The sequence below is a fragment of the Pleurodeles waltl genome, chromosome 10 (assembly GCF_031143425.1).
Source record: "Pleurodeles waltl isolate 20211129_DDA chromosome 10, aPleWal1.hap1.20221129, whole genome shotgun sequence".
Classification (NCBI taxonomy): domain Eukaryota; kingdom Metazoa; phylum Chordata; class Amphibia; order Caudata; family Salamandridae; genus Pleurodeles; species Pleurodeles waltl.
Window position 1 is genome coordinate 22,673,127 of NC_090449.1, and position 12,481 is coordinate 22,685,607.

General features: G+C 45.1%; 1 protein-coding gene across 4 annotated transcripts in view; it reads left to right on the plus strand.

Moving 5' to 3' along the window:
* TAFAZZIN (tafazzin, phospholipid-lysophospholipid transacylase) overlaps positions 1 to 12,481 on the plus strand; it is a 51,528-nt gene that overhangs the window by 20,332 nt on the left and 18,715 nt on the right. For all 4 annotated transcript variants that reach the window (XM_069209495.1, XM_069209494.1, XM_069209497.1 and 1 more), the window contains exons 3-6: positions 4,664 to 4,792; positions 7,116 to 7,161; positions 10,730 to 10,815; positions 12,002 to 12,082. In XM_069209495.1, coding sequence (XP_069065596.1) covers positions 4,664 to 4,792; positions 7,116 to 7,161; positions 10,730 to 10,815; positions 12,002 to 12,082 — 342 coding nt within the window. The remainder of the gene's footprint in view (positions 1 to 4,663; positions 4,793 to 7,115; positions 7,162 to 10,729; positions 10,816 to 12,001; positions 12,083 to 12,481) is intronic.

Here is a 12,481-nt window from a genome sequence, read left to right on the forward strand (position 1 = left end):
GGACATTGAAACCCATTTCGAGGGTGCATATGAGTGTGGGATGGTCGACTTTGTTGAAGACAGCTGAGAGGTCCAGCAGTATCAGGAGACAGGGGCCATCTTCATCTCTGGTCAAGAGGGCATCATCTATGATGTGAAAGGTGTCTGTTTCTGTGCTGCAGTGTGATCTAAAGCCAGTCTGGTAGTCATGCAGGAGGTGGTTGGCATTGATCTGATGTTGGAGTTGAACATAAATTGCTTCTTCAGTGTTCCTGGCGATGAATGGTAAGTGAGCAATAGTCTGTCATCAGGGACCAGTGTAGTTTCTGTAGGAGTACACTGACCTGCACTGCAGCATCATGCACTACAGTGGAGGTGAAGGTAGAAAAGGTGTACATTGTCAGGCAGCTCTAGGGCCATCTCTTGAATAATTGTGCCAAACCGCGAAAATAGGCAGCATTGCTTTATTGAAGTTTTGAGATAATTGGCACCTGCAGCATCTTGTTGCAAAGCTGAACTCAGCTTCAATCTGAACCGGGGAAGGTTCCTAATATAGAAAATTAAATCATCAATGTGAATTAGTACTGGGGAAGGAAGTTAGAATTACGTCATAATCAGCCTTGCTTTAAAATTATTTAAGCTTTTTATTTTTTCAAGGGCAGAGTTCTGCTGCCAGGAATGAGAATTATGTCCCCGCAAAACATTTTACATTCAACTTCCAAAAGGTAGTAAAATAATCCTTAGCTCCAGCATCCTAGCTTGTTTTCAGTCATTCCTGTTACGATTGTGGTTCTTTTGCAGCTTTCTCTGAATTTCTCTTGTGTCGGGCCTTGTTTTTACTTCGACTCTGCTAAGCTTTAAACTGCATGAACATCAGCTTACAGTTGGAACCATGATACGTCAGTATTGGTCCTTTGTATTCAGATGAGGGTCTGCCCTGGCAGCTGGAAATCCATAAAATGTGTTTCCTTGGTGCTAAGTCATCTCACTTTGTCCCAGCTTCTACTGAGGGGTTCTTATGTGGTTTATACAGCAAGTTACAACAAGGCTTTACATGTGCAGGAATTTGATGTCACAAGCCCATGGCTGACAAAGCAAGGAGGTCTCTCATTCACAAACCAGACATCGCCTATCCCAAGCAGCACTCGAACACTGGTCATTGAATCTCCAGAAAGCCTCCAGATAGTCTGCAGAGGTTGATTTGAGGAAAGTTTTGGTCTCACCGGTAGAACTTCCGTGAAGTCCTCCACAAGTCTAAACTTGGTTGTTAAAATAATGTGAATTCCAGCAACTTAGTACATCTTACCAAACCCCGAAATCCTCTAGAGAGTGAGCAATAAGAATCCATGCCTTCCTGAATCCACTTAATGCATCATCCCTATGGTCACCTTTCTTTAGTCTCAGCTGTACCTGTTTCTTTGACACTGAAACCAAGATACTGGGAGGAAATTTGGGAAGTTGGACCTTTGACTACATCAGACAAGGCATTAAGTAGCCTTAACTCCAGGACGATCCCTGCTCCAAGGACAAATTGATAAAAAGTGTGGAGGACGAGGATCATGAACACTGGAGAAAGAAGGTCGCAAGGAAGGGGGGTACTGTTAGAACACGCTTTTAGCCACCCTAAACATCACAAGTCTCACTCTTTGCAACTCTTTGCTATGTTAGTCTTGCATCTTCGGCACAGGCTCAGTGGCATCAGTTGCACCTATGTGATCTTGCACCTAACAAGAGTAAGAGCTGTCAGTGGAGTCATAATTTAAGATATGTGTGGTAACTTGTTAATTATGTCATTTATGTTATTATTTTGTTTTTATCACACCTGGTACATATTGGTATGGTAACAAACGCTTTGCCTGTTTAAAGGGAGAAAAAAGACCTTGAAAGTGCTGGGACATGAGGATTTTGGTGCATTAGCCATCAACATCAGCATGTGTTCCCATTTGAGTGAAAAAAAACTCACAATGAATGCTATTTTTGTCACCTGATAATGTGCCCCACGGTATTGGTATTAGTCAGTTGTGGTAAGTACTATACCTAGGAGTGATATATGACTCGTAATGGTGGCCCTAAGTTGCAAATTACAAATGGTAACCTTTTTTCTTTTATTGCTTGTATTAACATTAGAGATATGACAAATCACAGCTTTGACCAGCTGACACGTTCTGCTTGGCCAATATATGCCCCGGAGCTTTCTCAAGGCACTCAGGAGAGGCAGCAGCTTCCCTGGAAAGATAGAACCTCTGGAGCAGGGAGAGCAACAAAGTCTGGTTCTTCTATTCGAGTTCTCAGTCCTACCAACATTTCTAGTGACAAAATTAATGATTTGTGAGTCCCTCATGCTCCACTCCTAAACTGTGTGACCGATTCTATGTTCTCTGAGAGACCACCACGAGTATGAAACAGCGGTCTGAGTTCTCTGCCTTCCTCCTGAGTTAATCGGCTGGCTCTTTGGGTGTGGGGGCTGGGGAGGGGGTATGGAAAGGATACAGTATATTTCATATATGTGGGACAGGCGCTATAAGAGGTCAGCCAGCTCCCTTTTCAAGTACCTTTAATCATTGTGGAATATTTGTTACAATCTCTCTCCAGCTATAAGAAGGCAATGCTTAGATGTTTTTACCCCTCCTCCAATCTCCTCCTCACCCCAGATTCCTAAGACCCCTGACTCTGCATCTACCCTTGTTCTACACATGCAGATATAACTGACAGATACCTGAGCTTCCTTGTTTTCTTGGGAGAAGATGATTTTGGTGGTGATTTATAGGCCTTCTCCTGCCCCCTTCAGGGGTGTGGAATTTAATAAAATATCTACTTGTCCATGGGACAGGTTGCTGCTTACTTCTACTTGTCCGGTAAAAAAATCTACTTGCCCCTTTGGTGTGATGTAGAGCGGCTACAAATTACAGCAGCAATCTCATTATGTAAGCTCTGATAATAGCCTCTCTGATTATGTCAGGGCTACTACTATAGTAGAGCTTGAATACTTGCAATTTCAATCCCTACTATAGCAATTTCCTTATTTTGCCACCTTTCCACAGATCTACATACTGGGGCAGGAGGAAGCAGTAAGCAATAGTTCCAGGGCTGGAATTCCTTTGAGCCTGCAAACCTACTAACTTGCATGTTTTAAGGATTTTCACCACCTCTTCCCCAATCTTTTCCCATAATGAGAAAGTTGGAAATTTACTCCTGACAAGGGCAGAAGTAGAAGTTTTCCTGGGTTGTAGAAAAAAGTGGTTAGAGGGAAAGTGAACTTGTAAACGCTCAATAGATTTTCACATGAGCAAATCTACACACGCATATTTGCTTGTGCTGAAATACAGTTCGCAAATATTTTCTAGGAGTACAATTTCCTGGTCTACTTCTGTAAGTTCTTGTGAATTCATTAAAGCCTCTAATTCAAAGACATATACCTTGGGCGCACTTTTGTGACTTTCTTTAAGAATTGGGCCCTTAATTAGGTCTGGCGTTAACAAAGACATTCTGTTTTTATTAAACTTTTATTTCTCTCTCTGTCTATCGGGTGGTTTTACTGTGAGTGATCGCATTCTATTCTTCCACAAGGAGCATATTGGCACACAAAGTAGTTTTGTTCAGTGCCAGGAACCCCTGTTGCAATCAGTGATGTACCAAATCTGGATGGGGCCTCCTTGCACAGAACATGAAGCCCCCTCCCCCCAGACTCACTCAGGGGCAGGTGCTGTGCTGATGGGACCCCCTGGAGGGGTGCTGTGGGGCCTTTGTTACGCCGTCGGTGGCAATGTGTGCTTTTTGAAACCAATACCTTTTTCCTTTTTGCCAGTGCTTGTTACAATGGTGAGAGCCTGGCAGCATCCACAAAAATAAAGTGCTACAAAAGCCATGCCAAAACAAGACCGACATTGGCGAAATCAAAAGACTCTCAAAAAAATGTCGGATCAGTTGGCTTTGCCAGTGCTTGTTTACTTTCATGTTTCCCATAATCTTGTTGAAAATGGTTACACTGATTTTCCATTAAGAATATATTTTGGAAATACTAGCATGCATCAACACATTTTACTAAAGGACGCTTCAAAGAGATTGCACCTAAAATGATAGAAGACAAAACTTATTTTTCCTACTTGCATTTTTTTCTGAACATTTTATTTTGAAAGCAAAGAATGATCACTCTTGCTTAAAAGCTTCTGCAACTATTTGCATCTAATCAGAGAGCATCCTGGGAGCATTATACGTAGCCTCATATTGTTAAACTATTCAAACGTGTGTACCCTTTTTTTTTTTTTTTTTTAAACTGGAACCGCTGTCAGTAGTGCAGTGTGACCTTAAAACGTTTATTTACAGTGCTCACGCTAATAATGAAGGCTTCTCATTAATGAACCATAAATACAAGTTTGAACAGCACTAACATATGGACACACATTACCTCCACTGCAGACAGTTATCTTCTTTGTAAACTGGCAGCCAAAGGGTTTTTACTGCAGGGGGTTGGACCTTCTTGTCCCAAAGACAAAATAAACATGTAAGCTTGTTGCCCTTGACCCCAAACGATCAGGTGATAGGAATTTCACATCCCTGCCCCTTCCATTGTTGCCATATCCTCGCCTATCCCACGGTGCTGAGTGCCACACTCCCTCTACTGCCATTCACCACTGAGTGCCACACTCCCTCTACTGCCATTCACCACAGCGCTTTCTCTTTGCAGAGTACATGAACCACTTGAACGTTCAGAATGAAGAGGTGCTGTACGACCTGATCGAGAGGAGGAAGCCGGGAACCCCCCTCATCACCATCTCAAACCACCAGTCCTGCATGGACGACCCTCACCTATGGGGTAAGAAGGGGCAGGGGGGCTCTTCTCCATCATTCCTAGTCTTTGAAGGGAAAGTAAGGACTCTTCCCACCATCCCTAGTCTTTGAAGGGGAAGTAAGGGCTCTTCCCACCATCTCTAGTCTTTGAAGGGGAAGTGAGGGCTCTTCCCACCATCTCTAGTCTTTGAAGTGGAAGTAAGGACTCTTCCCGCCAACTCTAGTCTTTGAAGTGGAAGTAAGGGCTCTTCCCCACAATCCCTAGTCTTTGAAGGGGAAGTAAGGGCTCTTCCCACCATATCTAGTCTTTGAAGTGGAAGTAAGGACTCTTCCCGACAACTCTAGTCTTTGAAGTGGAAGTAAGGGCTCTTCCCACCATCTCTAGTCTTTGAAGGGGAAGTGAGGGCTCTTCCCACCATCTCTAGTCTTTGAAGGGAAAGTAAGGGATCTTCCCACCATCTCTAGTCTTTGAAGGGGAAGTAAGGATTCTTCCCGCCATCTCTAGTCTTTGAAGGGGAAGTAAGGGCTCTTCCCCACTATCTCTAGTCTTCGAAGGGAAAGTAAGGACTCTTCCCCACCATCCCTAGTCTTTGAAGGGAAAGTGAGGGCTCTTCCCACCATCTCTAGTCTTTGAAGTGGAAGTAAGGGATCTTCCCGCCATCTCTAGTCTTTGAAGGGGAAGTAAGGACTCTTCCCCACCATCCCTAGTTTTTGAAGGGAAAGTGAGGGCTCTTCCCACCATCTCTAGTCTTCGAAGGGGATGTAAGGACTCTTCCCCACCATCCCTAGTTTTTGAAGGGAAAGTCAGGGATCTTTCCACCATCTCTAGTCTTTGAAGGGGAAGTAAGGACTCTTCCCGCCATCTCTAGTCTTTGAAGGGGATGTAAGGACTCTTCCCGCCATCTCTAGTCTTTGAAGGGGAAGTAAGGGCTCTTCCCACCATCTTTAGTCTTTGAAGGGGAAGTAAGGACTCTTCCCGCCATCTCTAGTCTTTGAAGGGGAAGTAAGGGCTCTTCCCGCCATCTCTAGTCTTTGAAGGGGATGTAAGGGCTCTTCCCCACCATCCCTAGTCTTTGAAGGGAAAGTAAGGACTCTTCCCCACCATCCCTAGTCTTTGAAGGGGAAGTAAGGGCTCTTCCCGCCATCTCTAGTCTTTGAAGGGGATGTAAGGGCTCTTCCCCACTATCCCTAGTCTTTGAAGGGAAAGTAAGGACTCTTCCCCACCATCCCTAGTCTTTGATGGGAAAGTAAGGGATCTTCCCGCCACCTCTAGTCTTTGAAGGGGAAGTAAGGACTCTTCCCACCATCTCAAAGTCTTTGAAGGGGAAGTAAGGGCTCTTCCCACCATCTCTAGTCTTTGAAGGGGAAGTAAGGGCTCTTCCCACCATCTCTAGTCTTTGAAGGGGAAGTATGGGTTCTTCCCCACCATCCCTAGACTTTTAAGGGGAAGTAAAGGCTCTGCAGCAGTAACCCCCTGTGGGGCTTGTTCACAGTGTTGTGACTGCCGCTCTTAATCTCACTTGTGCGTACTCCAGTCTGTGCTACAGAACACACAAACCCTTGTCTTTCCCTATCTCTCATTCTGCCAAATATCCCTCCCAGCTCTCTTGCCCCACCCTTGTCTTTCCTTTCCAGAGCATCACAACATTTTCTTTCTCTTACTTGAGTCGAGCCACAGCAGAGTCCATCTGTAATGATCCCAAACACCAGCCAGACTCTGCACAGGATTTTTCATAATTCATTATTGATGAGTGTGTGCTTGTCTTTAGCTAGAGACCTTCTACACTAAATGTGTTGAGGATATTTGATTTTGGAGTTTATAAGAGAAAAGAAAATCAACATGTATGTTTTTACGTAATCTCGGAAATTAATTGTTTTAGGCTCACTAACTTCATGAAGGGAGCTTAGCAAAATATTCAGCCATTTGCCCTTCACCTATGAGGAAGAATAGACCACCACACAAAGGGTCCCTGTGAGTGTGGCTGTGTCCCATCCTTACACAATGATGTGCCACATACACATGTAATTAAGTCTTTGCATGCTTACAATTATGTGTGTGCTTGCATTTGTGCCTGCACAAGCTTTCCTGTGCATGCATGTCTGTGTCCAAACGCGGTTGTGTATGTGACCACAGGCTTGCTTATTCATAATTGCCTGCATGCTCCTATTTGTCTTCACACATACACCTGTTTGTGTACCTCTATCTCTTTGTCAGTGTCTCTGTGCGGCCCCCTGGAGTTTGCGGTGTTATTGCCTTGTGTGTGTCTGAAAATGTGCATGTCTGTCCGTGCAGGGCTGCTTTCCCTCTGAGTGCCCGTTAGTAAATATACTTTTTTTTCTACTTTCAGGGATCTTGAAGCTGAAACATCTTTGGAACCTGAAGAGAATGAGATGGTAAGAGATCGTCCACTCACCATTTTGTCCTTCACCTCTCTGTAGTAATTGCTAAGAGTCTTGTCGTTTTAGTATCATTAGTCAGGCCCTCAAATTCAGCAGTTCTAGTGTCTGGATGATTTATATTGAGACCATTATGTCTCGCAGTTCTTCTCACCATCTGTATTAACACCTTTCAGTTCTCACAGTTCCTACCTTTTTAGTTAGGCCCTCAATTATCACAGATCTAGTGTCTCTAGACAGGCCCTCAATTCTTACAATTCTGTAATCAGGCCTTCGAGTTTCTGTGTTCTAGGCTTTGCAATTAAGCATTCGAGTCCCTCAATTACAGCCCCTTTCTTTATCCAGGACTGAGAGTCTTGCAGCTCCAGTATTTATAGTCGGGTGCTTGAGTCTTGCAACTTCAATCTCAGCAGTTAGGTCTTTGACTCCCATAGTTCTACCCCCTGTAGTCAGACGCCTGAGTCTCGATGTTCTAGTCTCTGCAGTCAGGCCCACAAGTCTGACGATTCCAAACTTGTTAACTGGGCCGTTGAGTTCTGCAGCTCCAATACCTGTAGCCAGGCCCTCAAGTCTCGCAGTTCAAGTCAGTTTGGTGAAGAACACATGTCTCACGACTCCAACTGCTATAGCCAGGCTTTCACGTCTCACAGTTCTGGTCATTGCAGCCAGGCCTTCAAGTCACGCAGTTCGAGCCTCTGCATTCCGGCCTTCAAGTCTTGAAACTCTGCTCACCATCTGTAATCAGGCTTTCAAGTCTCATGGTTCTAATCTTTCTTTGTAGTCTGGCCCTAAAGTCCGGCACTTCACCTCTGGTTAGCGGGGCCACTGAGTGCCAAGTTCTCAAGTCTGACAGTTCCAATCTCATTAGATGGGCCCTTGACTTTTGCATTTCTAGTCTTAGTAGACAGGCCCTTGACCCTTGCACTTTAGTCTCTGTAGTTGTGATTTCAAGTCTAGAAGTTCTAGCCTGCTAGTCAGGTCCTCGGATCTCACAGTTCCAGCCTTTGTCTGTTGCCAGGCCCTTGAGCCTTGCAGTACCAATCTTTGACCATTCTGTATCGAGGCCCTCAAGTCTTGAAGTTCTGCTTGTCTGAAGTCAGACCCTCAAGTCTTTACTTTGTAGTTTTTGTCTGTATCATGGACCTCAAGGGATGTTTTTCATACTCTTTTCAGTAGTCCAAAGTCTTGCAGTTCTCTCTTAGTTCCTTTGTAGTCAGGCTTTCGAGTTATGTACTGTCGCAGACTGTAGTCAGACCCGCAAGTGTTAATTCTAGTCTTTTCAGTATTCGTGCCTTCTGGTATCTCTATGGTCTGGTCCCTGGTCTCATCATTCTAGTGTCTGTGCGCAGTCTCACCCAGTCTTTGAGTTTCACAGTTCTGTTCTTTCTCTTTAATGAGACCTTCGGGTCACCCAGTTCCCGTTTCTACCACTAGTCAAGTCCTCGTGTCTCATAGTTCTGGTGCCACCTTAAGTCAGGCCAAGAGACGTGGCGCCGTAGCTAGCCTCTGTGGTGAGACCTTCGAGTCTTACGGTTCGAGTGTGTATTTCCTCTCAGCTGTTGGGCCCCAAAGACCTGCAGCTCTCTCCTTTGTCTGAAGTAAGGTCTTGCATCTTCGAGTCCAGGTCTCTGTTGATTTGCTGTGAGGCTGAGCTCAAGCTGAGTCTCTTACCAGTTCCTCACGTCCTAGACCACAGTTGAGCCCTTAGGTTTTATTGATCTGTTTAACGTGTCTCTGCTTAAAGGTTATTATTAGGATTCAAGTCTTTAGTCGATCGTAGTAATGTTCTGAATTCCCAAGTTTCTTGACTGATGTTCACTAGCTTTGTAAAGTATTGGAACTCTTCCTCCGTCTGATCTATTGTAATGCCCATTTGCCATGAATGTCCGACACAGGTTCATGAACCCAAGAGTCATGCAAAATGTTCAAGACATCTTTTCATTATGTTATGGATTGCCAGAACAGATCCAAGAGACCTGAATCCATGCCAGATTTTCTGCATAACCATTAATGTAATTTTTATTGTGTGTCAATTTATTTTATACGGATATCCTAAAAATATGGCGTCTGGTCTTCAAGAACCTATGATGGACAACCCTAGACTTTGTAAATTGTTCCTATTTAGTCTTGTTGTGTGTGTGTGTGTGTGTGTGTGTGTGTGTATACATATATCTATCAATCATAGTTTGAAAATCTGGTATGGCTCCATCTTCCATTGACCAGGTGTGGAACTTGGGGGTTCTGGATTTACCACCTCTCTAATGAGGCACAATCCTTAACATGTTTGAGTTCTACTCACTGTTCCCTCCATAGTAGGACTCTTAAGCCCTTGGAAGGGCAATGGAAAGGACTTGGAGTCAAAAGTGACATCTATCAGTAAACACAATGTTTGTATCTTCACCTCTAGCTGTGGCTGCAGTTACTTAACCCTCCATTTGTGACACAGAACTCACTCATTATACAGTTTTGAGCTTCAGACCTTTGACTTGAAGGTGTTTGAAATGCCATCTCCCAAGGCTTACTTTATGCACTTCTCCCGGCTCTGCCCAATGGTACACGCCTTCTGGCGGGACTCTCACAGATGAGTGACCTGCAGCTAGTCTCCTCCCTGCTGCCTTCATTTCTGGGATAAGTACAAGACATCCCTCTGTGGGTCAGGAATATACAGCTCTAGAGCTAATAGTTGGACGAACAGAGTGTTGATAGCTCGGTGCATATGGTTGAGGAATCAATGAAGGACCTGGTCCTCTGTGATAGTGGAACTCCCACAGATGAGTGACCTGCAGCTACTCTGCTCCTCTCTGCTTGCATTGCTGGGATAAGTACAAGACATCTCTGGGTCAGGAATATACAGCTCTAACGCTACTATTTGCGACAGACAGGGTGGTGATGGCTCGGTGCGTATGGTCGAGGAATCGATGAAGGAACTGGTCCTCTGTGATAGTGGAACTCCCACAGATGAGTGACCTGCAGCTACTCTGCTCCTCTCTGCTTGCATTGCTGGGATAAGTACAAGACATCTCTGGGTCAGGAATATACAGCTCTAACGCTACTATTTGCGACAAACAGGGTGGTGATGGCTCAGTGCGTATGGTCGAGGAATCGATGAAGGACCTGGTCCTCTGTGATAACGCAACAGACACATAAGCTACTCCTCCCTTGCATTGAACTGCCGAGGGGCAACTGGGACCCCCTTTAAGGACACCTATGGTGCAAGGGTGGTTTGATGGCCGAGGACCCTACACTGGACGTGTTACAATGCGGCTACTGAGTGTCTGACAAGTGGGTCTGTGCCTGGGGCCTCCTGTCGTGTGGGACAGAGGGTTGATTTGATGTAGTGTATATTTTGGTATACTCAACTGTAGATGGTAGTTGCTACTGATATACGGCCGTTGGAAGAATCTCTGCAGCATATGCTGTAATTAGGTTTCAAAGGATCTCTGCAACCTTTCCTGTTCATGGGGCCTAAGAAATTCTACAACCTTTCTTGTGCTTGATTTTCAAAGTATCTGTACAATCATTAACACTGGTCTCTGTTGTCCTTGTTTTTTCTCTTTGAACTTAGGACACCCACTGCAGCTGACATCTGCTTCACTCGTGAGCTGCATTCTAAGTTCTTCAGCATGGGGAAGTGTGTGCCCGTCTGCAGAGGTAAGAATGGGACTGGGAGGGCAGTAGATGGGGACCTTTATTGTCTTTGTAGACATACAGGTACTGGTGCTGCTAGTAGATAGCTAGGAGTATTGAAAAGACAGATGAGAACCATAGGAGTGCACAGGCACACAGCTGCTGAGAGGAAATTGGGAGTTTTCCTGACAGGCCAGTTCTGCTGAACTGCCGGTGATGGTACGATGGAGCCACACACATCTCATACTAAGGTTTAGTGATGCTAAAACCTGGTCGATTACATGTCAGGTTCGTCTATCTGCGGGACCTGCTATCCCGGGTTTCCACATGTCAGGCAGTCATATGAAACCGCCTTTGGAGCTCTTCGGTCTCACTAGCGTGCATCTGATACCTGATGTACGACTGTCTTCTGCAACCCTGCCATCATCTTGCCAGAGCTGTCATTTTGTCATATGCCAGTGCTCCAGCGAGGAAGACTGTTGTAGAGAGCTGCATAAGTTGTTGCCTCACATTGCCTCCTTCAGTTAAGGAGATGGAATGTGGAAGGTGGGGTGATGGTATTAGGCAGGTATTTGGGAGACAAGTGGCCTATAAGAAGGGGATCCATGTCTTTCTGGTTTAATGGCCTCTTGTGTGCATGCTGGCGTTCTAGTGATATTTCGGTGCTCACCAGAGCAGGTTAATATTCAGGACAATTGGTTGTACCAGTCACCTGTACCATCCATTTGGATAAAGGCTTGACAGAAGAAACCAGTGGTCAGGTCCAGTTCAAACATATTTGGCACCCCACACATCAGGTGCACAGATGCTTAGGTTTGCTTCTCCCTAGAAAGACTAGAATGCAAAGTAAAATGAAGGCCTTCTTGATAACCTCATCATCTAATGGTCCACCTGAAATCTGGACTGCATGCGAAGGCTCACAAAATGTTTACTATTGCCGTGTATAAAAATAGAGAGTGGGGTTCAAGGGTCTCTTCGTGCCAAGTTAACACGAAGGACTGGGGATGCAGAGGATGCATTACAAACATCTGTGTGCAGCCTGCACCTTGCTGGCTTTAACCATGGCAGGGCTGGCTCATTCCTCCATCCTGATGTAGAATGCGTGCTATTGGAGATGGGCGCACAACCTGCTGTTTGGAGTGCAACGCTGCTAGAAGCATTTGTCAGGAAGTGCAATGTAAAAACGTATTTTATTGTTCTTTGCCCACAGGAGATGGGGTGTATCAGAAAGGAATGGACTTCATCTTGGAGAAACTCAACCACGGGGACTGGGTGCACATTTTTCCAGAAGGTACTACAATACGTCACAAGAGGAATGGGATTTTTGGATCAGCGATGAAAGAGTTGGTGTCTTGAGGGGTTAGCAAGGCTGGGAAGAGTCTGCCACACAGTGAAGCAGGTGGTCTGTTGTAATGTTTGGAAGGGGTGGTACATGTCAGGCTCAAGGTACTTTAAAACCACACCTATGTGGGCATTTCAGTACCTAAATATATCTGGGGAACAGGCCAGCACTGAGACACCTTGGGCGGATTGTGTGTGCTCTAAAATCTGGATTAGGAGGGGTATTGCATGTCCTGACTGATGCCCTTTGGCTTTTGCTTCTGTAGCCATTTTGTTTTACAAGCAACACTCTGTGACCCTGAGCTGACCTAAAGGTTGCTTCCTGAAAGGTGGTGCCTTTCCCTACCTC